The sequence below is a fragment of the Anopheles funestus genome, chromosome 3RL (genome assembly GCF_943734845.2).
Source record: "Anopheles funestus chromosome 3RL, idAnoFuneDA-416_04, whole genome shotgun sequence".
NCBI classification, from domain to species: Eukaryota; Metazoa; Arthropoda; class Insecta; order Diptera; family Culicidae; genus Anopheles; species Anopheles funestus.
The window spans coordinates 27,156,483-27,180,998 of record NC_064599.1 but is presented as its reverse complement, the minus strand read 5'-3'; the positions used below and the strand labels follow the sequence as shown (position 1 = coordinate 27,180,998).

General features: G+C 41.6%; 5 protein-coding genes across 16 annotated transcripts in view; 1 reads left to right on the top strand and 4 right to left on the bottom strand.

Moving 5' to 3' along the window:
• LOC125770422 (formin-like protein) overlaps window positions 1-4,012 on the bottom strand; it is a 31,475-nt gene extending 27,463 nt beyond the window's left edge. For both annotated transcript variants that reach the window (XM_049439986.1, XM_049439987.1), the window contains exon 1: window positions 3,672-4,012. The gene's annotated coding sequence lies outside the window, so the exon portion shown is untranslated. The remainder of the gene's footprint in view (window positions 1-3,671) is intronic.
• Window positions 4,013-4,077: 65 nt separating this feature from the next.
• Window positions 4,078-5,511, bottom strand: LOC125770511 (uncharacterized). The gene is made up of 2 exons (XM_049440211.1): window positions 4,947-5,511; window positions 4,078-4,884 (listed from the first exon to the last, which is right to left on the bottom strand). The coding sequence occupies exons 1-2, from the start codon at window positions 5,364-5,366 to the stop codon at window positions 4,711-4,713; spliced, it is 594 nt and encodes a 197-aa protein (XP_049296168.1). The 5' UTR covers window positions 5,367-5,511; the 3' UTR covers window positions 4,078-4,710.
• A 195-nt stretch (window positions 5,512-5,706) lies between these two features.
• LOC125770452 (uncharacterized) lies at window positions 5,707-19,420 on the top strand. Of its 2 annotated transcripts, XM_049440115.1 has the most exons (4): window positions 5,707-5,943; window positions 6,006-7,239; window positions 7,311-7,587; window positions 19,283-19,420. In XM_049440115.1, exons 1-3 carry the CDS (start codon window positions 5,820-5,822, stop codon window positions 7,555-7,557), a joined length of 1,605 nt encoding a protein of 534 aa, XP_049296072.1. In that variant the 5' UTR covers window positions 5,707-5,819; the 3' UTR covers window positions 7,558-7,587; window positions 19,283-19,420. The 2 variants fall into 2 exon arrangements, with proteins under 2 accessions (XP_049296072.1, XP_049296071.1); XM_049440114.1 differs by lacking the exon at window positions 19,283-19,420 and having other exon boundaries at window positions 5,708-5,943; window positions 7,311-7,683.
• Window positions 9,534-11,175, bottom strand: LOC125770477 (4-hydroxyphenylpyruvate dioxygenase). Its single transcript, XM_049440165.1, has 3 exons — window positions 10,982-11,175; window positions 9,810-10,877; window positions 9,534-9,730 (listed from the first exon to the last, which is right to left on the bottom strand). Exons 1-3 carry the CDS (start codon window positions 10,982-10,984, stop codon window positions 9,656-9,658), a joined length of 1,146 nt encoding a protein of 381 aa, XP_049296122.1. The 5' UTR covers window positions 10,985-11,175; the 3' UTR covers window positions 9,534-9,655.
• Window positions 12,565-24,104, bottom strand: LOC125770418 (huntingtin-interacting protein 1-related protein). Of its 10 annotated transcripts, none has more exons than XM_049439970.1 (13): window positions 23,891-24,104; window positions 19,783-19,878; window positions 19,248-19,669; window positions 19,107-19,168; window positions 17,606-18,343; window positions 17,411-17,520; window positions 17,190-17,228; window positions 16,429-16,942; window positions 15,770-16,140; window positions 14,871-15,342; window positions 13,817-14,064; window positions 13,489-13,742; window positions 12,565-13,404 (listed from the first exon to the last, which is right to left on the bottom strand). In XM_049439970.1, the coding sequence occupies exons 2-13, from the start codon at window positions 19,813-19,815 to the stop codon at window positions 13,014-13,016; spliced, it is 3,654 nt and encodes a 1,217-aa protein (XP_049295927.1). In that variant the 5' UTR covers window positions 19,816-19,878; window positions 23,891-24,104; the 3' UTR covers window positions 12,565-13,013. The 10 variants fall into 10 exon arrangements, with proteins under 10 accessions (XP_049295927.1, XP_049295936.1, XP_049295937.1 ...); XM_049439979.1 differs by lacking the exon at window positions 23,891-24,104 and adding an exon at window positions 23,074-23,825 and having other exon boundaries at window positions 15,770-16,065; XM_049439980.1 differs by lacking the exon at window positions 23,891-24,104 and adding an exon at window positions 23,074-23,824 and having other exon boundaries at window positions 14,871-15,261.
• Between the last annotated feature and the right edge of the window lie 412 nt (window positions 24,105-24,516).

Sequence of the window (24,516 nt, the reverse complement as noted above, 5' to 3'; positions counted from 1 at the left end):
ACAACAAACACAGCAAACTCATCAGCTACAAAGGAATCGTGTACTAAACTGAAGCTTTCATGTTCAAATACGATACCATATGGTGTTAGGGAGCAAAGACTACCCGACAAAACAAATACCCCCTTTTCAGTGTGGGAGGAGAACATTGCACAGAACCACCAGCAGCAGCAGTTCATCAACTATAGAGACAAACCCGACGTAAATGACGCAAACGCAGATTGCACCAAACATCGGCCAGAACGAACGCATACAAAAGCATCGCCCTTTTTTGTGTACAAATCGTTGAACTTTGCTTCCCGTCTACCACCCACCATCTAGCCCGCCTTTCCCCCTTTTGGCTTTATTTTGATGCACTGCTATATCTTGCGAGTGCATCGAGGAGAGCATCAAAAAGTCCGAGATCGAGAGAGCGCATCATAAACACGGGGCAGAGAACGTTTCGTGGGCGCGATGCAAATGGTTGGCATGGCCAACTGCCAGTTGGGAGTTAAGCCATGTACCAGAAAAAGCCATTCTTCCTAACCTCATCTCCCCTCTTCTCCCCCTTTCCACACACACACACGTACATATTCTCTTCTCCATTGTGCATCGACATGATCTTGCCCGTTTGTCGGGACGTCGCCGTTGCATCGCCAGTTTCGTATCTGATCGCACCCATAAGGCACCGGGACTAAAAATGGTCCGTAGAACCGGACCGCAATCACAACAACAACAACGATCGATTGTGGTGTGAATGTTGTGGGGAGAGCGGGGATGGGGTTGGGGGTTGTATGGAAAACCAAAAACAGAGCAAAGGGGAGGAAACCCTTCCTAAACCAACGACTGTTCGACTGTTTGATTGGATGCTGTTGTACAGTAGTGGGCCGTTATAAAAGGGGCACAGAGGAACCTAGGGAGGCTGAGGTTGGGAGTCTTTAAGAAAAAAGCCGCCTTGATGATAAACAAATGAGCTTATAGGATGCAGTTAAATACATCGTTCCTGGCACAGTTTGAAGGCACTGATTTGTGTCTTGAAAGTGCATTTATAGTTGTTTTGGATAGATGCATTTCTTTTTTTTTCTTTACGGAAATTATGGAATGTTTTTTTCTGATCGAGGAATACAACCTGATCGATCGAACCAGAACACAAATATTATTGCATTTTTCCGAAAAGTATTGACAGAAGAAATTACAGTTCAAATACTCATTCTTATATAAAAATCGATTATGTTCAATGTTTTGCAAATTAGGTCCCAAAATTACTTGAAGTTTCGAAAACCAATTGGCCTGATCATCGACTTTAAACACTTTACTTAATTTACTAATAATTGTAATTGTTTGCTGTTTTTTTTTTACAATCAGAACACTGACAAATTTTCCGACAAAAAAGCGCTTTTTCAAAGATGAGCGTTCGCCATTTTGTTCTAAAATTTAATTATCAAATTTCAGCTTGCTATAATTCCTAACCTAAACTGTTTTCTTTAATATTAGTGAATAACACAGATTTGTTTATGTTTATGCCAGTGGTTTGATAAAAAGTCTATAAAAATGTCAAGTTTTATGTGTTTTTTTTCTAATAATTTCGCGTATTTTTTATTTTACTGATTCCTTGATATACTGATATTAAATATAATTTTTGTTTTTCCGAATTTTGAAAATGACCTTTTCAGTAAGTTTTAAAGTGGATATCTCCCCGGTAAAAAATATTTCCAATCAGTATAATAAATATTTTACGCATTGTTAATATTTGCTTGCAAGTTAAAAATATTCTTCTTTTCTATTTGCTAATCTTCATCTTTCTTCGGCGGTTTCTTCTATCGAATAAATGGGATAAATCGAGAGTAAACAGAAGTTTAGAAACCGTTGCCATCTTGTTGTTCACGGAATCCCTCCCTGGGATAATATTCGGGAACCGGCCTTACTGAAATCCATGAACATGAAACGGGGTCGTTGCATTGAGAGGAGCCAAGTTGCGACGGTCGAAGCATGTACAACTACGGAATGTGTGACGTACCAAGAAGCGTGGTGGTACTGGCGTGTAGTAGTAAACCGGCTTTTTTCCTTCTTCCACTTTGATCCGTGCTTTCTTTGGGGGGAGGGGGAGGGTTTGGAGTTCGGACCTTCTTTGGGCCGCCTCACGGGAATGGGGGGAGAATTCTTATTTGGGCAGACGCATATCTTTGACGCGTTCACCTTCAATGGTGTATCAAACGTATGTATGGGAGGAATATAATAGTCCTCGGGAATGATCGGTTTTGTTTAACGTTATTGATTCTTTTTCTAAATGCATTCTCCACTATTTAAATAAAGCAAAGTGAAGCGAAAAAAATAACCATAGTTTCGTTCTAAATGCAAAACTCACTGTCATCAATTTGGCTTATCACGTCCTTTTACTCGCCTCAACAAAAAAACACATGCAATATGCATCAGAATGCATATTTTTGCATTCCACACACACACATTACGTTACGGGAGGTTGGCAGCAAACATTTGCAAACGTTTCGGATCAGATGCATATCAGCGCGTTAGAACGCGATTTTTGTTTAAAACAGTCATCTCACTAACACGGCTCACAGTTACCACGCAAACGTGCACCATCTGTGCACGCGGTCGTAACAGTTTAGTATCCTTTGCTCTCACACACTTTCATTCGTGCCCAAAAGCGCAGAATGCATTCATTTTTTTTTGTCTCGTTTCTTACTGCAGACGCGCAGCGTAAACAGACGCGCACAGACAAACACACGCACACGTATCACAGCATCTTCACATTGCATCGCTCGTTTCAAACGACACTAATTTCACTAACACAGGCACATAAAACAAAACATTAGCGACTGTATATTAGCAGGAGATGCCAGGAGTAATAAAAAAAACACCGGTTCCTTTGTTATGTTGCACGCACTCCTGCAAGCGACGGCTAAATTCGGCTTTCATGTGTACAGACAGCACACGGACACAAAAATGCAACCATGTTTTTTTTCTGAACTTCAGTACAATTTGTTTCACGAAAACTTAGTTTAACATCTTGCGCGACAGACACACGCAATGGATGGCCTCGGTAAAAAGATGCAAACGATCAGCTCTTTTGATCGTTGCTTGCGTCTCTATTAGCAACCGGAATAGGAGCGAGATAGAGAGGGAAAGAAGAGCGCCGGAAGAAAAAAAAAAACGGCAAACAAGGCGCTCAAGCTGGTTTGGCACACGCAAAGAAGCAAAGACCCGTGCAGTAGGCAAAGCAGATAGAATGGCCGGCAATCAGCAGCATGTAAGGGGGGCATAAGCACACAGTGGATGTAATGCGCTGGTACGGGTCCGATTCCGATCGAACCATCGATAAGGTACAGGAATTTGTTCAGAATTCCTGAAATTGACGATCTCGCCCTTCAACACCCGGACACCCTTCACACATAGCGACCGCATGGATTACATACACTGCAGAGTTGTTGTATTGAATGCGAGTTACACAATCAAAGGATGCTGGTTTATGCTCGGGACGTTTTTTTTCTGTTTAAACACACACCAAAAACCCGACATGGTTTGCTATTATTTTATTTTTTTGCTGCGTACACCATTCTATCACATTTTAGAACAGATTAATCAAAGCGCATTTAAACAATAACACCGTTTTTAACACTTTTTACACACAAATACCGCTACACCTAGGAAGGTGGTTTGTAAACAACTGCACTTACTTTTATGATTTATGTTTTTTTCCACAATTTTCAAAGAAAAAAAAAGCACACGAAAACTATGCACAACGAACCGATCTTCCGCAGTGGGCTCTTGCACACGAACTGTACGCAGTCCCTTCAGTCATTGATCATGGTTTCGATGCCTGCGGCTTGAGCGACCACCACATAACGGCGGCTATGGCTGGAATGCAAGCGACACGCACACACTCGAAGAGCAGCAACTGCATTCCCTGGCGGCAGTTGTTAGGCAGCGTTTAAACGTCACACTTTTATTGAGGTCTTAACAAGGCAGATACGTATTTTGGGTAGAGTTTTTTTTTATTTACAAATGGTTGTAATGTTGATTGAATTTGGCGCAGATGGAATACTGATCTGTACTGCGAATTTATTACATTGCCTAAAACTCTTACCAATTATTTGGATACAATACTCTCTTTGTATTATTTAATATGTTTTTACACAAACCTTTTAGTGTGTTACGGAACCTTTCAAATAAAAGTTTCAGAAATAGGTTGTTATAATAACGATTTTACTCTTATTATCTTACTAATTTCATGTGCTTATCGATAAAAAGTGCTTCTCACCTTTCAACGTCTATGCTGTTTAAGTACTGTTTTAGAAGCCGTGGGAACTTCAAAGTTGCTTTTACAGAGAACGTTTTGTATATTTAGTCGAATATATGTAAGAATATCGTTAGAAAAAATTAGTTTTTGTTCATCAGCGTTTTTTGTGGTAAAATACGACACGGAAATCTGTCGCTTTTATTTCGATACTCTTTTGTGGGTACAATTTTCTTTTTAAAAAATGGTGATATTACAACAAAAAAGTTATATTTACACCATCTACATGTTTGCTCATTTTTACAATGAGATCATCGTTTTATGTTCAATTATTTAATTTGTTTTCGATTTGTTGTGGTAATTAATTTGATTTTGTGACACGGTTTTTGTACACAGTCGATTTTGTACATCGTCGTCCATTGCACCAGCGTAGTATTGAGAGATCTGGTTATCCTTTTCTCTACTTATAAGCTACCTTGCTAAACTCCATCGTCACTGTCAGCTGATTCGCCACGGTCTTCATCGGCTCTGTCCGGCGAATCTTTCTTCACAGACCGATCAAAGGATGGAGTGCCTTTCCGTTGCAAATACTCCCACGGATCTTCCAGCATGGACGGGTGAAAATAGTCTCCAATATTATATGCTTCTGGTATCTGTAGAAATAATTACAAGTATTAGTATATTGCCGTATTTCGAACTGTGCTGGTTCATGTACTTGTTGCTTTTGGCGATAGTTGTGTTGCGGTCGGGTGTGTCCCCCGAATCGTTGGTTTCGGTTATGATGTCCTCTCCAATTGTGACCAAACCCAAGCCGCTTACCGGAATGAAAATTGCCATTTCCTTGATCTGTGCTATTATGAGACTGGTCTTGGGAGAAATGGCTTGAACGATTCTGGTTTTGATTGTTGTCCTGCCTATGTCTGTAACGCCCATCAGAACCTTTGGCACGCGGCAGCATGTGCTTCGGCTGAACGGAATAATAATTTCTTGCTTGAGTTGTAAAATTTCCTCGCTGCTGGGGTGTGCTGAAACCTAGCGGATTAAACCGATCCGTGCTTGGATACAGCGGTGGGCTTTTGTCGTTGTAGCACGTAAAGTTTGGTTGCGCTGGGTTTTGGTCCGAGGGCGAAGACATTTTGATCTTAATTTAACGTGTTTTAATCAAAATCCTTTACGTTTTTGGGGAGTTTCAGAGAATTTTCACCAAGCTATCGTTATTTTTGTTTACAAAACTGCTTGTTTTCATGTTCTATCGGAAATGTCACTGGTTTGACAATCAAGGGGTAGGATAGTCGAAATGTAAATTTCCCTGCAAATTCAAACAAATTGCGTTGTTCTTTTAAAAAATTTAATGCAAAATAAAATTAAGAGAGTTGATTCATATATTATGCACTTATTGGTGTCTGATTTGCAGCTGTTAAATTATGATATAAACATTTACAATTGTGCGTGTTTAATTACCTGTTGTACCCTACCCCTTTTAACATAGGAAAAAGTGCGGGCTTGTGGAATAGGCCAGAGAGTAAACAACACGGTAGTTTCGCATGCGCATTCCAAATCGTCGCTTAAAATGCGCTAAAGTGTAATCATGAGAAGTGATAACCGTGCAAACATGGTCAATCTGTGCAGTTTACTCCTGAAATACAACAATTTCAGCCAAGTAGAGGACGATATATTCCTGTACATTGATCGCATATTGGAAAACACTTTTGGTAAGCAAGGACAAAATAAAGCGATGCGCATTTACATGAAATCCCATTTCCCGCATTTACAGAAATTCACAAAAAACAAACAGAAGCAAGTAAACAGTTAGCAGCACTAGAGGAACAAATAGCAGAGAAACAGAAGCGCTTGCATACATCCGTGAATTTGTGCCATTCTCCTTCACCGGTAAAGAAACGCAAAGTGCAGTCTTTGGACTCATCGCATACGGCGTGTAAAGAAAATGTGTCCTCACTGGAAGATTCTACCTTTTTTCCACACAAATCGGACTCGGATGTGTCGTCGAAGTTGGATCAGAATATATTAGATTCGGACGAGCCATTCTTCGCTCTGACCCAAACTCCTCCTACACCCGCTCAGCCAGCGCGGGAAGTTCTTTCTCCTCGAAATGAACCAAGCCCGAAGGCGTCAATCGTACGTGCAGCAAAGCTTTTGTTTGTGGATGAAATTAAATCACCGAAGAAACTTGCTGCCGAATCATTTCCCGCGGTTGACCGAAAACCGATCGTCCCTTCGGCAGTTACACCCACCTCAACTAGCAAGTGGACCGGTAAAAAGTGTAAAGAAAAACCAGAATCTTCTAACAGCGCAGAACACACACCAACAGGGCTTAAACGGTTCCACTCGCTGGCGGTAGGTAGTAATCAACGTTTCCGTCAAGGAAAGCTCAACTTTCCCCGCCAAAACAAACACTCACCGAGAAACGAACCTGAGCATGTAGTAAATGATACTATGTTAAGCGATTTTGTTGTACCAACACCACCATCAGTGGCAAATAAGTCGAAATTTTTGCGAAGTTTACGAATGAAAAAGCAATCCACATTAATATCCAAAGGACAAAGCGATCGATCAGCGACTATGGAAAGCTCTGTTGTTAAAGCACACTCCACAGCTGGGGAGGAAAATAAAAGCGCTTTGCTTCAGCATGATGAAACTGATGATATTAATCAAACGTATTGTCCTGGTGTTGAATCAATCAACCGCATTGTAAAGGATATATCGGTTAAGATAAAACAGGAACTTGTGTCACAGCCCGAAAAGCAACTTGCTGCTATTAAACGGACGGATTATGTTACGAACCAGCACCAGCAGAGCAGTAACGAACATTCGATATCGAATGAAATTATACTTATACCGCCACCTAGCCAACAGTCCATCGTAACTGTGGTTGAATCACAAAATGAAAATAATGAATTTATTACCGAACTGCACAACGAACAAACGAAACGCACCAAGGAAACGGCGGGACTAGGAATGAGTTCCACCTTAAGCAACAATGTGCAACGGTAAGTATAGAAATAAGAGGAAGCAAACAATTAAGGATTAAAACACGATTTGCACTTATTTTGTTTCCTAGCACTAATACCGAATTTGGAGGACCATCAGATGGGATCAACCACCTGTACAATCGTAACATAGAACAACTGAGAGAAGCTTTTTGTAATGATTGTATGAAGCTTTACAAGTATTACATCGCACGTGGCGTATCGAATGATGCCGCACGTACGAAATTACCACGCCATTGCCGTAGCTGCCGGTTAGCTCTGCTGCATGAAACACCATCCGGGTTTTGGGATCCTGATTTTCTTCCCACACCACAGTAACCAATTAGCCATACTCGAACGGCCATAATCGTGAGTTGCCTTATTGTAAAACTATCTTCCTTCCTAAATATACAGTGGTGGCTATTTTTTCTATAGAAGCGGCCACCCAGCGTTTTGTTACATTTATTTTCTCTAATTCAGTTTCTCTCAGCTCTCTACATTCAGTTTCTCTAATAATTTCTCCTCACATTCTAATGTACTACCTACCTCATCGTCCAGTCACTCTCATTCTTCACATACTAGTTGGATTGCCGGGCCTCCACTAGTAATCAACGAAGACGTTGTCCTCAACGCCCTGAGTGCGCTGAAATGCTCCTACAATCCGGGACCGGATGGAATCCCGGCATCAGTTCTTAAGAACTTCCGTTATTTGTTTGCTCCTTTACTTACTAAATTGTTTCATGAATCTTTGCGTTCGACGTCTTTCCCCTCGTTATGGAAACAAGCTTGGCTTGTGCCTATCCGCAAAAAAGGTAATCCTTCCTGTATTACCAACTACCGTGGTATTTCAATTTTGTGCGCTATATCCAAAGTGTTTGAGTCAATTGTTCACTCGTATCTGTTAAATCTCTCTCGTCCTTTTATTATTACCCAACAACATGGTTTTGTCCCTAGACGTTCTACTACATCCAATCTCATGTGTTTTACCTCTTTCGTATCTACCCAGCTTGAGACGGTATCGCAAGTTGATGCCGTCTACACTGACTTTAAATCTGCCTTCGACCGCGTTTCCCATCCTATCCTTCTTAAAAAAATTCTATGTTTGGGCATCCATCCCACATTTGTGGCTTGGCTCTGCTCTTTCCTCCATAGTCGTTGTTATCGCGTCAAATTTGACAACCTCTTTTCTTCTGTGTTCTCGCCCGATGCTGGTGTCCCTCAGGGAAGTGTACTTAGTCCTTTATTGTTTCTACTTTTCCTTAATGACATTACTACTGTTCTTCCATCTGCCTGTTTTTTATGTTATGCGGATGACATTAAAATATTTTACCCTATCTCGTCTCTTGCTGATTGCACCTCTCTGCAAGTGATCCTAACCCGCTTCACGGTTTGGTGCAATGACAACGCACTTTCATTGTGCCCAGATAAATGTAATGTGATTTCGTTTACTCGTTCACGTTCTCCCATTATGTTTCCCTACTCCCTTGATCGTGTGTTAGTCAATCGTGTCACCGTTGTAAAAGATCTAGGGATATGGCTTGACTCTGGTCTTACCTTGTCACACCATATAGACTGTACTGTTTCTAAAGCCTGTTCGACTCTCGGTTTTTGAAGCGCGTAGCACGCGACTTCACCAACCTGGCTTGCCTCAAGACCCTATTTTGTGCTCTGGTCAGATCTGTGCTCGAGTACTGTTCGGTTATCTGGTCTCCTTCTGCTAGGACTCATATAGTCCGCATTGAGCGTGTGCAGAGATCGTTCACCAGGTTCGCCTTAGGGAAAGCTCTTGGTGTTCGATCCTCTGAGATGCCGTCATATGAGGAAAGATGTCGACTCCTAAACCTCGAGTCTCTAGAACTTAGACGTTCTAGAGCTCAATCATCAATTGTGGCTGCCATCCTTCTGAACGAACTCGATGCCCCTGCGTTGCGCTCTGCGATCTCACTCTACGTCCCTTCCCGCTCTCTCCGTTCCCGACCACCACTATATATTCATCCCCGTCGCACTGCAGCAGGTCGCAGGGATCCACTGATTCGTGCCTGCTCTATCTTCAACTCCAAGTCCCATCTCTTTGATTTCCATCTATCTTTATCCTCTTTTCGTTCCCGTCTATCTTCCCTTGACCCCCTCCTCAGCATAGGTTAGCTGATTGCTTAGGCTATATTATCCCCTAGATTAGGTTTAGGTTTGTAATGTAGGTTAAGTTATTTCTTTGTTAAGCCGCGTGGCGAACAAATTGCGAATAAATAAATTATGAAATTTATATTTCTCATACATTTATTACTTTGTTTGCAAACGAATGAAGAAATGCAGAATTAAAATGCACAACTTTTATATACGTTTATTAATGTTACATTTTACATTGCTGAAACAAAGAGAATGCACGTTTGCATACAAAATATATCATTCCAGTCGTGTCTGATTCCGCGTTGCCCTTTTACAAGTTTCCTCGCTTTTCTTGTTCCGTTTCGATCGCTTCGAACAGTGCCTTAAAGTTGCCAGCACCAAAACCCTGTGGAGTAGAATCGATTTAGCATTAGCGTAAAGCTTGAATCTGGTTTGGAAAGATGTTTGCTTGATGCTTTACTTACGTTATGGTTGTTTCGTTGAATCACTTCAATAAACAGTGTCGGTCGATCCTGCATATTCTTGGAGAATATCTGCAACAGATACCCATTCTCGTCGTAATCGATCAAAATTTTCAACTCCTGCAGTACGGCAAGATCTTCCTTAATCTTCACGCTGCTTGACTTGAGCCGCTGGCGCAACTGATCGTAGTACGTGTCCGGGATGGAGAGGAACTGTTGGCCTCTCGCACGAAGATTACGGATGGCACCGATAATGTCGCTAGTGTTAAGCGCAATATGTTGCACACCGGCACCACCATAGTATTCGACGTACTCTTCGATTTGGGACTTTTTCTTACCCTTGGCCGGTTCATTGATTGGCATTTTAACCGTTTCCTCATAGTTTGTCATTACGATCGAACGCAGTGCAGAATATTCCGTATAAATCTGGCTATCGTCCACCGACCAGAAACGGTGGAACAGCAGCATCTTCTCGTACCAGGCCGCAACCGATTCCATCTGCAAGTCCGGCTGATTGCCCACCACGTGATCGATAAAGTTCAAACCAACCGTCGGTAGCGTGCGGAGCAAAACGTCCTGATGTAATGGTGCTTTGTATCCGGGCAGAAACAATCCCCGGTAGCGATGGCGCTCGACGAACGTGTGCACCGTATCGCCGTACGTTTGCACCGTCGCAAACCGTACCGTACCGTGCTCGTCCGATTCTTCCCATACGTCGCGCACCACTTTCGCGCCCCGTTCCTTGGCACGGCGCACAATCACGTCCAGCTCCTCTACCTCGAAAGCAACATCCTTAACTCCATCTCCGTGTCGTACCAGATGATCTCCGAGTTCACGATGGCCCGGTTCGTAGGTCGACACAAACACGAACACGATCCGATTCTGGCGGACGGCATGCTTGACCAGCTGTCTGCTGCCAGTTTCCAAACCCTGGTACGCGTAATCCTCGAATCCGAAGCGGGTCGTATAGTAGCTGGCCGCCTGTTTGGCGTTGCCCACGTAGAATGTGATGTGATCGAATGAAAGAAACTTTCCACCGTCCGGTTTGGGTCCTTTATCGGTGTATGTGGTCTGAAGGAGGTGAAGCACAGAACCGGTCGCATTAAAATTATATTTTAACCAAAGCACACTAATTGTCCACTATTTACTTATACAGAAAAAAAACACACACTCACCATAGTATGTTATAAACGAATGTTATGAATTAGCAAACAAACTACCAAAAAAAAACACAACTAAAAACGAATGCACAAAGTTAAATCACAGTTGAATTGCACACAAAAAGAACGTTCTTCACAAAAGGCTTAAACGCGGGCACCACGCGGTTTGTCGAAAGCGCACTTGAAGAAAAACTGATTCAAATCCTCCCACCGTTTGAATCTTTTATAGTTTTCGAATCGATCCCGTCTCATCCGCCCGACCGTGGACACAAAACAGGTCGCGTCCCCTTTAGAAGTGTTATTTTTATTTTCTAACGCCATTCCACCGATCGCTCGAACGCTCGTAAGCCTTTGGGACAAGTTTTGAGATCCTGTTTTGTTCCGAGCAAGAACAAACCGCTGTTCCTAACGTCCGAACAAATGTTGCACGACGGACCCCGGTGACACTGTTGATAGGGCCCAGAGTGGAATGAATTCCACACAAACACGCACACGATCCACGATATGACGTCCCGATGATAATGGAAGAATAGAACCGGTCTGCGAAGGTATGCGCCGGTATGTGAGACGTTCGATTATAGAAGAATAGAACTTTCTCGTTTTGAATCCTGTTAATACTTTCCCTGGAAACCTACTGTTCCTACAACTGAGGATCACCCAACTTGATCTTGACGGTTAGAAACAACGATCGTACGAAAGATTGATCTCCCCCGCGTTTTGACACGTGGAATAAAAACGATCTTTGCAATGAAGCTGTTTTGAATATTTAATACACGAGTGGCAATGAAGCGCCATTCGAATTGGTCAAGTTTTGCAGCTCGCTCCAAGATACACCACGCGGTAGACAGGTGTGTGCACACAGGCGTAGTAATAGATGGCCGAGCCTCCATAGAATGTTGTTTACATCTATGCGTTACTTACAATGACTGACGTCGTTACTACAGAATGGGTTTGCAGGCGGAAACCGATTTTCTCTCCTGTTTGTATGTTGGGCTTTGTTTACTACTTTGCGAGCTAGTGCGCAGCTATAAAAGTTTTCTATTTTATTGTGTGATTAGATATTTGAGAAATAAAACCATGGTAAGCCACGTTCTGTGCCAAGAGCTCGTCTTAAAAAAATTCGTGCTTTTACTCTGTTATGTTATGTTTCATTTTAACCTTTTCTTACTTACAAACTTTACATAATTATTCCATTTTTTTTTTGTTGAACACTACTCGCTTCGTTTGCCGACCGTTAGTATTTGCATATCCTTATATTCAATTATCTACTTTTAGATAATTTTTTTGCCCGCTGTTTCAAATTTGGTTTCTTCTCTTTTTATTTTCAAATATTTTCAATCACGTCACGGATCAGGCGATCGGTGTTTATCAGGTTCTGGAACGTTGGATGTTTTCAACTTGTTAGTAATACGGTTGGGGTTTTGTTTTTGTTGTGCTTCCAAACACAAAACCGGCTTGTTAGGGACCGGTTTTTTTTTGTTTTAACTTCGATAACATACGTCTTAGAAACTTACTTTTAGTGATCCAGAAAGCAGATTCAAATGTTTGCATGCATACAATGGAACGGGGACGGGGGGGTCAGTAAAATGCGACATAACTTCGATTTTGCTTAATCATGATGGTTTATTTGTATGTAACATATCCTATTCGTTGCAAGTAATACATTTTCATTATAACGGGGGTTTCTTTTTTTATTTATTTTTTTCCACTGCATTCGCTTAAATGCTACAAAAAGAAATTTAAATAATGTTAATAACACCTATAACGATTGATGAAGCATGCTAAACCTTACTTAATAATGTCGATGTTGCGTATCGTTGCCATTAATTGCTTCCAATTATGATATGCGTGGCCCGATGCCGATGTAACATAAATATAACAATCTTTTTTTTTCTTCTACAAACAAACATAAACTACTTTACTGTCACGTGCTGAAGTTATCCATTATTGATTGCCAACAAACAAAGGTCACAATCGGTGAAGACATATGCATCCATCCACCCCTTACGCTTTACACTAAGAAGTTCGGATACTTGTACCCGGATTACTACTCTTCCACTGGTTGTTGGTAGTTCTTTTTGCGGAATGAAGCCAATCGCATCCGTTCCACCTGAAGTGCTTGTTCCAGTTCCAGCACTTTTACCTGTATTTCCATCTCTTTCGTTTTGGCTTGATGGACCGTTAGTGTGCCAAGATCAAGGTCCTGTGAATCTTCGAGCCGCTGGCTACAATCTTTTGCAGTGGCAACAACAATCCCGGTCGCTTGCGTAACGTTCTTCGATGCCGTACCGAGCGCGGTAAGGTTAGAACTGGAACGGGGCGCTTTCACGCGGCTAGCTACTACTAGTTGAGCGGTACAGGCAGCAATCTCCTGTGCGGCAACTACCAAATCTAGCTGATGTTTTGCACCACCAGCGACCGTTTTGTTTGCCGCCGTGCTGTATAGAGAGAGTGTGGGAACAAAACGCCTTATAATTGTGCTTGAAAAATGTCGCTAAATTAACGAAAGAAACTAAACTTACACTAAAAAGTTCGCTCCTTGGGCAACGCTCTTGGCAGCTGAAATTAAACCTTCCGTCCATTGGTGGTTACGTTTGTAGAATTCCTTTGCGGAAGCGGTACCCTTGCCGAGTCCAACAATTTCCGATTGTAGCAAGCGTGATTTCTGTACCAATATTCTTATCGCTTGCATTAGACTTGTGCAGGCATCAAGAATCTTTTCATTCACCTCCAACTTTATGCCCGAATCGGAGGCACGCGATTTGGAGAGCATTTCCTGCAAGATCAATACACGATGCGTGGTGTTACTTTTTATAAAAGCTTTTTATCTTAAATTCAATGCAAACAAACCTGAATACGCGATGCAGCTTCCTCGATCGCCTTATCCATGCTGCTCAGTTCAGACTCGACCATATCGCCCAAATTCTCAGTACCATCGGTCTGTTTGCCAAGGTCAACGATCATCGTCGTTACCTCTTCCAGTTTCACCTTCAAGTCGGTGATGCGCTCACTGACCGTGCCAGATTCGCTCGTTTTCTGAAGCGATTGAAAGAGGGTCGTGATCGATTGGCCGAGTTTTTTCAACTCTTCTGCAATACCTGCGGGAGTAGCGAATATTGAGAGTTAATTTTTTTTACTAAGTTTAATCAAACAGTTCGGAAAGTTTCGTATCGTTTAGAAAAAAAGCGAATTAAAAGGAAGAATACTCACGAATAAATAAGTATAAGAAATAAGAATGCATGCAGCAAGAAAAATAAGTTGTTTTAACAGAAATCATTAAAAGTTATCAAAATCATATCTTAATCATTTCTAGCCATTTTATACAAAAGAAACTATTTAAAAATCTACTGTCACACATAATTTGTTGTAGTAAATATTCAAGATTTCAATATATTTCCTAATCAATTTAGCATCAGTGTTTAATAAACATTCATGTTGTTGGTAATTACAGAGTTTCCAGGTTTAAAAGCCAAATTTGAGCACATTGCTGGATTCTGTTCAAGTTAAACTGGAATCTTTCGCGATAGATCTGTTATTTAGAATAGTCTAAATTGGCTTTCTGCAAAGCTTTCTCAATTAAAGCTTCCATACTTTCTAGGTTAACTTGAACAGAATACAGAAAAGGGTCCAGCTTTACCTCTGGAGCTCGAAATTTCTGCAACTGTTTGAAATCAAGTTGAATCTAGTTGAAGTGTCAGTTAAGAAAACTTGGTACAGAATCAGTTTCATATTGTACAAAAACTGAATGATTTCCACATCTACCTTCAAAACATTCCAGCTCAACTTGAAAAGCAATCAGAAATGGTTCAAACTTTATCACTTCAACTGGAAAATCCTGTAACTACCATTTGAAGGTGCCAAACCCAGGAACAGTTTGGGAGTATAAAATACCACAAATACTTACGTTCGCCGCTTTCAATATTGGCCGATCGGTTACATATGGTCATGCCTTGTACGTGTGCCGAAGCCAACAGGTGAGCACCAATAATCACTTTCCGTGCCAACGATTCCACGTTCGTCGAATTATCCTTCAGATAGTTCTCGTGCACCATCCTCAACTTAGTCAGCACCTCCTGCAGCTCCTCGGCAATCATCAGGAAGTAGGTCGGTGTGCCACCAGCACCGGGCATTTCATTCTCGCCAATGGCGCGCAGCGTTAGCTTTTCCGACGATTTAATGCACGCCTCCAGCAGTGTACGAAGTGCCGTTTCGCCACTAATTTTACTATCGATCAACGCCGTTTCAGCCCCTGCCAGTTGCTTCAGTGCGGCCTGCAGCCTCTGTTCCGTTTGCTCCTGTTGGTGAAGTAAATCTTGCAGATCAGATTCGACCGTTTCCTTTTCGGAAAGCAATCGTTCCATATTTGCATCTAGACTCTTTTCGGGGGAGGCAGGTGCAGGCAGATAAATAAATCACAATCACACATCCGCGAGCAAACGGTAATAATCGTTTGCACCAAAAAAGGGGGAAAGAAAAAGAAATCATTAAAATATGTTTCCGTGTTCCGAGTGTCACACTTACGGGCAAAAGACACATGACGTACTGTTAAACACATAGCGTATGGGTTTTTTGGTATTGTATGTAAAGTCGCAAAATTAGCCACGAACAATGTTACTTTCAAGCATACCTGAGTTTTGTGTGACATAAGATGAAGGTGAAGATGCAAATATGATCACAAATGGTACTGCCAATGCCAATAATAACCAGATCCCACACCCCCGAATGATTGTGGAAAGAATGAACGATTTGTGCAAGCAATATTCTTTTGTTTTTCTTCTATAAACAATCAATCACCACAAATACCTGATATTTCTCTTCCAGTTCGCGATACTTTGCATTAATCTCTTCCAGCTCGTGATCCTTTTGCTCCAGTACGGATTTAAGGTCTTTCTCCAAGGAATCAAAGTCAGCCTGCTTTTGCGAAGTTTCCGATTGAAGCACTAACAATTGTTCCCACGTTTGTTGCTTTTCGCCCACTATCGAATCCTTTTCCGAGGCGAGCGCCGACAGCTTTTCATCCATCTCGGTTTGCAACGAATCGAACCGAAGCAGTTCCTCCTGATGTGTCCGCTGGAACTCTGCCTCCTGTGACGCTTTGGCTGCTTCGAGTTCGGTGTAGTTTTGTTTGAGTGTATCATTTTCCGCCCGCAGTTGTTCAATTCGATCGGCAAGTTCTATAAAACGTAGTAAACGAAGAAATACATTAGTATTATTTGGCTTTTGAAATAAAATATATTATTTCTATAGTTTAACAAGCTAATTTAGTACAAATGAACCACCACTTACAAAACAATCACCCCAAAATGGTAAAATAGGCATTCCATTTTAAAATAAAGAGTAAGTAAGTTATTAGAAATTATTAAAAAAAGAAGTTTAAAGCCTCTTATTGCTACAGTCTGCTTAGAAAATTAAAATGAAATGTTAAGAAAACAATAATATATTCATCACCTATCGTTTCTTACCCTGTGCTTTAAGTGAATTTTCATTAACACTTTGCTGCAAAGACATTTCCTCCTTTGCGTACGTATCAGTCTTAAGCTCCAGTGCGGTAATCTTTCCCAAGCATTCCTCGTACTTCAAACCAAGCTCATCCTTTTCACTCTGTATCTCGGACAGCCGTTCCTCCAGTGTGCCCTTCTCGTTCGACAGTGTGTCACGCTCGTGCTGGAACGTTTGCAGTTCGCCCTCGAGCCTTTCTAGGCTGGTGCGAAGCTGTGCTATTTCTGCTTCACGCGATGCTTCCAGCTCATCGTAGCGGTTCTGCAGTGATTCACACTTTTGCGTCATAACCTGCAGCTGTTCGGCGATTGCTTCCTGTTCCTGGCGCGCATCGTTCGTACTTTGCTGCAGTGCGTTCGCTACGAGGGTTTGCTTTTCTTCGAGCTCCTGCAGCTGGCATTGTAGTTCTTCCTTGGCTTTGCTCGCTTCTGCCGCAACTTTCGTGGACGACGCTAGTTGCTTACTGATTTCTCCGTGCTGTGGGAGAAAAAAAATCCAGATTATTATGTTGCTAATATTAGTGCAGTTGAAAGACAATCTTAATTATACTAACTAAAAACTCCCTTATAAACATTTCATCCACAACGCACAAACTATCACTACCGAGCAAAATTACATTTAAAATAATTGAACAATTGAACAAGAAAAACAGTTCTCTATACAACAGTTTTTAAGCGTTTGCTACCAACTTTTGTTTCACTCGTTTTTTGTGGAACTTACTAACCTTTTTATAGCACATTAATCTGTATTGATCTATTTTCATCTTTAAAAGAAAATAATAATATGATTGTTATCCCCATACACATGCATGCAATAAAAAAAGGCGAATAAAATTAAAAAATCGCATGCATTAATATTTGAAACGGTACGAAAATGTGAGGAATTTATGAGGAATCATTGCATTAAATTAAATCAGAAAATTATTTTCCGATATTCTTCGCTTACCTGACGCAGTAAGTTGACATGCTCGTCCCGTATCTGTGTGTACATGGTTTTTAACTTTTGGAACTTTTCCTCACTGGCTTTCGCGCGTTCTTCTTCCGCTTGGGCTCGCTCTGGCAAGGCAAAAAACAAACCGAAACACACCTTAATAAATCTCCTGCAAACACAATAGAACACGTTGCTACAGATGCTACTTACGCTCCAGATTTGGTGCCGTCTGGCTACGCAGCTCAAGCTCTTCCTTTTGAAACCGAAGATTCGTTAGCTCACCCTGGCTCTGCGTAAGCTGCGAATTAAGTGTAGCTATTTGGCTTTCCATCCGGCACTGCACATCACGCTGCTCGATCGAAACCGCCTTCAGATGGTTGGACAATCGTTGCGTTTCCATCTGCAGGTGGCGTATCAAATCGTCCCGCTCGCGGATTAGCTGTTCGAGCTCCATCACTTGCGCCACCGGAACAACCGGTTGTGCGGCGGCAGTCTGATGGTGATTGTTTGCATGCGGTAACTCCGGTATCGGTGGGCTAGCTTCAGCCGTATCTATTAGATTGTCTATCGCGGGATGTTCCGGTTCATTGTCGATCGGATCACTGTCCGGCATCACTACTACGGGCGTTTGATAGTTGCCAAGATCACTTTGCTGCTCGAAGTTTGGCGGTGCCTCCGGTAGTTTTGGTACGGTGATCAGATTAACGAAATACTGTAAATTACGCGACTGGCCGTAGAATGATTTCAGCTGATGGAATAACGTATTGAAGCGCTGCCGATGACCGGTAAGCAGATCGGAGGGTAAGTTGGCATGCAGCTTGAACATCACACGCACAAGCATATCGTACAGGGGATTCGAATCCTGAATGCAGGGAATCAACGGTGCCAACCGGCATTGGCCTGCCGAAGTCATTGAGCTGACGCAGAATGTTGTGATGGAGTTAAATACTGAAACGTATGGAAGGATCGCGTTAAAACAAAGGGGATTATTTTACTATAATTTATGCATTAACAAAATTGGCTGATTTAAATTCTTATTTCAACAGATTGAAGAGAGTTTTTTCATGAAAGTTTTGTGTGATCAATAGCCTCTGACTGCTAATGGCGGGGATCAGCGATCTTTAGTAGAAGGTTATCCTCAACCATTGTAAAAGAAAATTTTCACTAGAACCTTCAATCTCTCCTTCCTGGGGGAATTGCCGGTTGTTTACTGGGCTCGACTAAAATTTCCAAATAATAAAATTTATCTTGTCCCGGTACTTTTTCACTATTTTGCCTATTGCTCCAACCGCACGGGAGTACGAAGCGAACACTATTACCTTGATCTTGATCTTTAGATTTTGGGGCATTTTACGGCAATGTCAATCTGCTGCCAGGTGGCTATAACGAGACAACTGTTTGATATTCTGACTTTTCTCTAAATAGGAGAATATATTGCAGATGCCTTGATCAACATTATCTGGCAGACACGAAGTATCACACCAAGAAAAAACGTCCTCGCTCCTGTATGACGTCTGTTTTTTAGCAAATCTTCGAAAGAAGCTACTTAGTTCGTAGCGGCTGTTACAAATCAAATGATAACGCCGGCGAATTTTGTCCAAAAATAGGATGGTTATAGAAGAGAACTTAATGTTGGTAAAGAACTCGTATGAAAAATCGTTAAAATCCGTCCAAGTTTTTCTAATGCATACGACCACAGTGCTATACTGACTTGTTGCCTGCAATGCTACGATATCGTCCATATAATCGAATATCTCAACGGCAAGCTGGAAGCTGTAAAAAATGAAAAAAACCATTTTTTATGTTAGTTTCATCATCATTTCATGCACACCTTCAAACCATAAACACCTACTAAATGTTAATGTCTCCTTCACCAATCTTTTCCAGATCGCCCTGGCGCAACGAAAGGCTACCCGGTACACGTGGATTACGGTCGTGAAATTCGAGCTTCGTCACGAGCAGCTTGGTGTAATGTTTAATACAGATACCGTAACCATCGTTCAGATGGCCCCAAAGCTTTCCCGCCTCCAGCAGCATGGCACGATGCCGCATGGAATGTGCACAGCACAGTGGATGGCCCTCGCGCAATATTTTGTGCAGCAGATGGCAAAACTTCCACGCCACTATACGATTGTCCTGTATCGGTTGCCGGATGGCGATGGCCCAAAATGCATGCCCCCCGTTGCTGTGGAATGTGCCAATGATAGCGGCCCGGACGTGCTTCACCTTGATCGGCATTTCCACATTGCTGAGCGCTTTGGAAATGCTGATGTTCTGCATGGGAATGGAGAGGAGAAGAAAAATAATTAATGTTACAACTTAACATCCCGAAAGAAGAGTTTAATCGACGAATGTTTGTAAGTAAACACACACACACACACACTTACCAGATTATAATATTCCTTATCCGTTAGCGACATGTTTACAGTCAAAAATGCTTTGCTTTACAAATAGTTTCCGTGCAGAAATGCTCACAATAGATACTGTGGTGGGGAAGAAAACGGAATATAAAATATGTACATTGTATAAAACAGAAACCATGCACTCGCAAATTAACGTTCAAAACAACAGATAATTTGAACTTTACTTCCAAAACTTTGTCACTTATGTTTACGCTGACGGAAAGCTGCTTGTATTGTAGCTTAATTTGTAGTTCCAATGTTTGGCGGGTAAATTGCAACAATGAGAAGTCTTTGTTTAATGGACAACTCTCTTAATGGACGTGCTTATTAGAATTGTTTACTGTTCAGCAAGAAAAGAACATTGTGTCTTCTGTGCAGAACACATACAACAATGATAGTAAAATGGTGGTGAATCTAATTGGTTTATTATTTCATAAATACAACCCTTACGATCACGGGTAGAAACAATAGGATACTTTAAGCGTTGAAAATGATTATTAGAAGTTTAAAAATACAATCACAACTCTGTCATTTTTTGCACTCAAATTACGTTACTTTATCAGCACGCAACGTATTTTTAATAATAAAATAATGTAATCCCTATCAATCCACAACCCCCTTTTAAGGGATTGAGACGGATGCGTTTTTTTTGCTTAACTTCCTGTGATACTTTTAATTTTAGCTTTTGCAGAAACACTTCTCACAAGCTACAGACACAACGGAATGGGCACACTAACAAATGGCTGATAAATGATAAGTGAAACCATTATCTCGGGGTTGCGTTACAAGTGTCCACAAGCCGTTCGAATGAATCACACTACTGGTGTGGTTTTTTTTTATTTATCTCTCTAACACCGGCCAAGTAATGTTTTGTTAAAAATGTACAAGGAAAAAAAACTTACGGTATTCAAACACAATCACATAAAAGTAAATTTTAAATGTTTTTTTTTGTATTATAATTTCCACAGTCTAACACAAGCGATACGCGTACTGCACACAGTTCACGATCCGGATGAAATGTGACGAATGGCCGCAAATCTATTGCATGGAATGACATTCGAAACATACTTCAAAGAAGGAAGAGAAAAAAAAGGCATTTTCACCAAAAGGCCACCTGGTCCTGGGCTGTATAATGCACAAATTAAATTAAGCATTACAATCACACCCAACAGGGACACTCACACACACGGTTCTCGATCGATAGACGAAGCGAAAACGATTGCAAGTAGCTTAAAGCTTACGGGACGTTATAGTTTGGTGTGAGTAATCGGGATGTTGAATTCCTCCCCTTCGCCAGCTTTAGTACCTTCACTTTGCGGATGACCTACCAGGATGATCCTTGCGGTTTCACTTTCAAAATCAATACTGAATCCGCCGGACGGTGATGAACAAACGGAACCATTGCTGTACGCCCTTGCAGTCCAGATAAATGACATATCTAATCAGCACTGAACATTTCGACAGATACGAGGCGATAAGGAGAACAAAAAATTCACAACACTTTCGCACTGTTTTGTGGAGCATATTTTCAAACAAGTCGCTGCCACATACACGCAAGAAGGTGTTACCTTAAATCTTTATTCGATTTAGAAGCATGAATGTACACAACGGATTCGAATGAATTTCGTACGTACCGGAAATGGACCCGATGGTTGTGTGTCACGTTCTAAGCTCCCTTCTTTTTTGTGATTTTTGATTTATTACTCATTGCTAAAGACCACACACCGCATCCAGCTGGAGCAGGTGTATCAAGTTCTGTGTGGATTGTGGTTTATTTATGCTACGATCGATCTTGATCGTGCACGAATGCTTGAAAGTGTGGAATTTCTCTTATTGTTCTCAAAGTTTATTTATTATTTTATGATCTTGAACGCAATATATCAAACAGAGATTCTCTTTTGCCGTACTAAAAGCAATCCTCATCCGAAAAGATCTTTGTATGGTGGTTTTCCACCGGTTTATAGAGAAAAAAAAACATTTTTTCTTCTCCACGAAAATTAGTTACTCTTTGTGGGCGTATATGATACTATGCACTTTCCAATTCCTCGCCTAATAAAGCCCATGCCGGCATGGCAGTGTACACCATTCCAAACGAATGCAGTTTTGCTTCGAAACCCGCCAACACCCTAGCATACCGAAAGGAAATGGGATCCACTTTTCCTCCCGAGGCTGGGTGGTGCATTCGTGGAAGAGGTGGTGAATTTTCACACATTTTACCCGCTGTGGTGCGTGCAGTGGAATGGAACGGAGGCACACATACACCGCACAAGTGGAGAGATTCGATCCGATTCACTTTCTTTGCGATCTTTGCGCTAAAAAGAAAAACGTTTCGAAATGAAGTGATATTTACAACCGTTGCAACATCGATTAGATTCCAATTTTTCAAGCTTTGTGGGGGTGAATTAATTAGGTATTTATTTTTTTAATTAATTCAAAAACCCAGTGCATATTAATTGCTGTAATAGAAAAACGGTTTGAGTGCTCTTGACCTTTAACAAAAATTGCGCGAGTGTGTTTGTAACATTGAACCACACATATGGCTGCTTTATCACATTAAAATTCGAATGTAACATAATAAAACTTCCGCAAAAATAATTACCCATCTACAATTAATGCGCCCATTTTTCATCGATTGGCAAATTGAAGCTTCCGGTTTGCCTTTCATAGAACTCATGTAGGAAACCGAACCTTTCCTGGTTGGGGGGGCTGTGAGACGAAGAAGATGCCACTCCTCTCACCCTACAGTGGATGGCAATGATGACTAAACGGTTGTGGTGCTTGGCCGGACGGAAGTGCCCTTCTCTTTGTATGGTGCGGTTACACACATGTTAATTTTGTTTTGGGTTCAATTCATATCAAACAATACAGTGAACCGGCCGTTTCCCGCCGTGTGGCCACACCGTGAGGGACATTTGGTGGTAAAGTGCATGGTGTGTGTTAGTGTGCTGCTGTTGTAGGGCGGACAAAGCATTTGTACATTCGTGAATCGATGAATGGGAGATTGAGTCATAGCGTGTGTCAGGTGTTGCCCATATGTTTCGCCATTGTGATGGTGTTGGTGATTTATGTAAAATTATCAAGCAAAACGTGTAACGGAGTGGTTTCCGACCATGAAGCGTAGAATAGCGAAAGAATAGAAAGGTGGTGGACAAACCCTCATCCCTTGGGAGGGGTTGTTCAGTTCTTGAGAGCAATATCCATTTTCTATGATCGTTCGCATAGCACATATTAATACATATGTTACATACACAGCCGCAGGACAGAACATAATCATACCAAATTTTTAACGAGATTTTCACGCTCAATCTCAACGGGAGATTTCCGGTGCTGCAATACGCGGGGTAATGATAGTGATGCCATGCTCCTCCCGTACTGCCGTGAAGATTGAACAACTGTTCCTACGATCTCACACGTTCTGTGGCCGGGTTCCACGTACGACTTAGTGCACGGTGATCAAAACCAGTTGTGTGACACCGTGACACTTTATCGTAATGAGCACTAGAAACTTCCACCAAAAAGGCACCAGCTGCTAGGAGCTGCAGATCGAAGGGAATAGGTCCGCGATCACTTGATCGTGCTCTAGAGTAGATGGTTCGATGCGCTCTCACAGCCGCCGGGAGCTGAGCGAAATCTAAATTTCCACAACACACAAACACAAACGCTTGACGGTGGAAAATATTATTCTCTATCTATTGCACACCTTTCATACACATTTTCCATTGCGAAAAACAGCATAAGAACACGGTGATGCACTGTGACGCACACGACTCAACTGACTGGTAATGCGAGCGTGGAATGAACGAACGAACCGCGGGCGTATATATGTTGCAAATGAAAGCTGAGACGATCGTTAGCGGTATGTGAAGCACTTGCAGCCTGCACCAGCTGCATGTTCGGGTGGGAGAAGTTTGTATGTCAGCGAAAACAATGGAAGAGACACGATGCGATTCGAGACAAAGATTTCCAGTCAAAGAAGAATGCTTCTATTCCCTGTTTTTTTTGCCCAGGGCTATTCCCTTTCCCATGTATGAAGGCGTTTGATCGGCAGGATCGATGTTTTGTAAACAAACTGCCGTTTCTTTTTTGTATTCACCGTCATGTGTGCTGTGTAGCTCTGCTGCTGGTGCCACGAGATTCAGGTTCAAGTTATCCGCTCTTGATAATTTATTCACAAAACGCACGAAACATCTCACCACTTGTTATTTGAAGAACATTTTTGTGTACACACAAAATGATATCCAACCGAAAAAGATGCACCGCCTCACTGTGGGATGCTTTCGGGCCATCTCAGCTGACGTGATGGTAAACAATAATAAACTGGCAAGCTAGCGCACAGTGTGGTTGTTTGGTGGACATAACACTTTTTAAAATTATTATTTTTTTTTCGTTTCGTTTTAAAAGTGAGCCGATTAATATTCATCAAAACTGTATATTTGGACAAAACTAAAAAAGCAATACGATAAACATAATTCTCTATACTGGCTTTATACACTCATTCTTATTTGAAATAATTTTTCACTAACAAAAATTGATAGTAGAAAAAAGTGATAATTTTGTTTCAAACCACTGTAGAAATAAAGCTTTCGTGGCAAATTAGTTATTAAAGATGCAACGATTCCTCTTTCTTTCACGTGAATAGCAGCAGCATGCAAACCGTGCGCTTAAAGAGTTGGCACGGGAGCTACTGTTGTGGAAGCAACCACTATGAAATTTCGTACC

What these genes read in the sequence shown, in the direction of transcription:
- LOC125770511 (XM_049440211.1), bottom strand. Translation starts at nt 5,366, where the DNA reads ATGTCTTCGCCCTCGGACCAAAACCCAGCGCAACCAAACTTTACGTGC. An exon ending in ACTATCGCCAAAAGCAACAA is followed by an intron (nt 4,885 to 4,946) that starts GTACATGAACCA and finishes TTATTTCTACAG; the next exon opens with ATACCAGAAGCATATAATAT.
- LOC125770477 (XM_049440165.1), bottom strand. An exon ending in TTCAACGAAACAACCATAAC is followed by an intron (nt 9,731 to 9,809) that starts GTAAGTAAAGCA and finishes TCTACTCCACAG; the next exon opens with GGTTTTGGTGCTGGCAACTT.
- LOC125770452 (XM_049440115.1), top strand. Translation starts at nt 5,820, where the DNA reads ATGAGAAGTGATAACCGTGCAAACATGGTCAATCTGTGCAGTTTACTC. An exon ending in CATATTGGAAAACACTTTTG is followed by an intron (nt 5,944 to 6,005) that starts GTAAGCAAGGAC and finishes CCGCATTTACAG; the next exon opens with AAATTCACAAAAAACAAACA. An exon ending in TTAAGCAACAATGTGCAACG is followed by an intron (nt 7,240 to 7,310) that starts GTAAGTATAGAA and finishes TTTGTTTCCTAG; the next exon opens with CACTAATACCGAATTTGGAG.
- LOC125770418 (XM_049439970.1), bottom strand. Translation starts at nt 19,815, where the DNA reads ATGTCGCTAACGGATAAGGAATATTATAATCTG. An exon ending in GAAGGAGACATTAACATTTA is followed by an intron (nt 19,169 to 19,247) that starts GTAGGTGTTTAT and finishes CATTTTTTACAG; the next exon opens with CTTCCAGCTTGCCGTTGAGA. An exon ending in GATTAATGTGCTATAAAAAG is followed by an intron (nt 16,943 to 17,189) that starts GTTAGTAAGTTC and finishes TTTCTCCCACAG; the next exon opens with CACGGAGAAATCAGTAAGCA.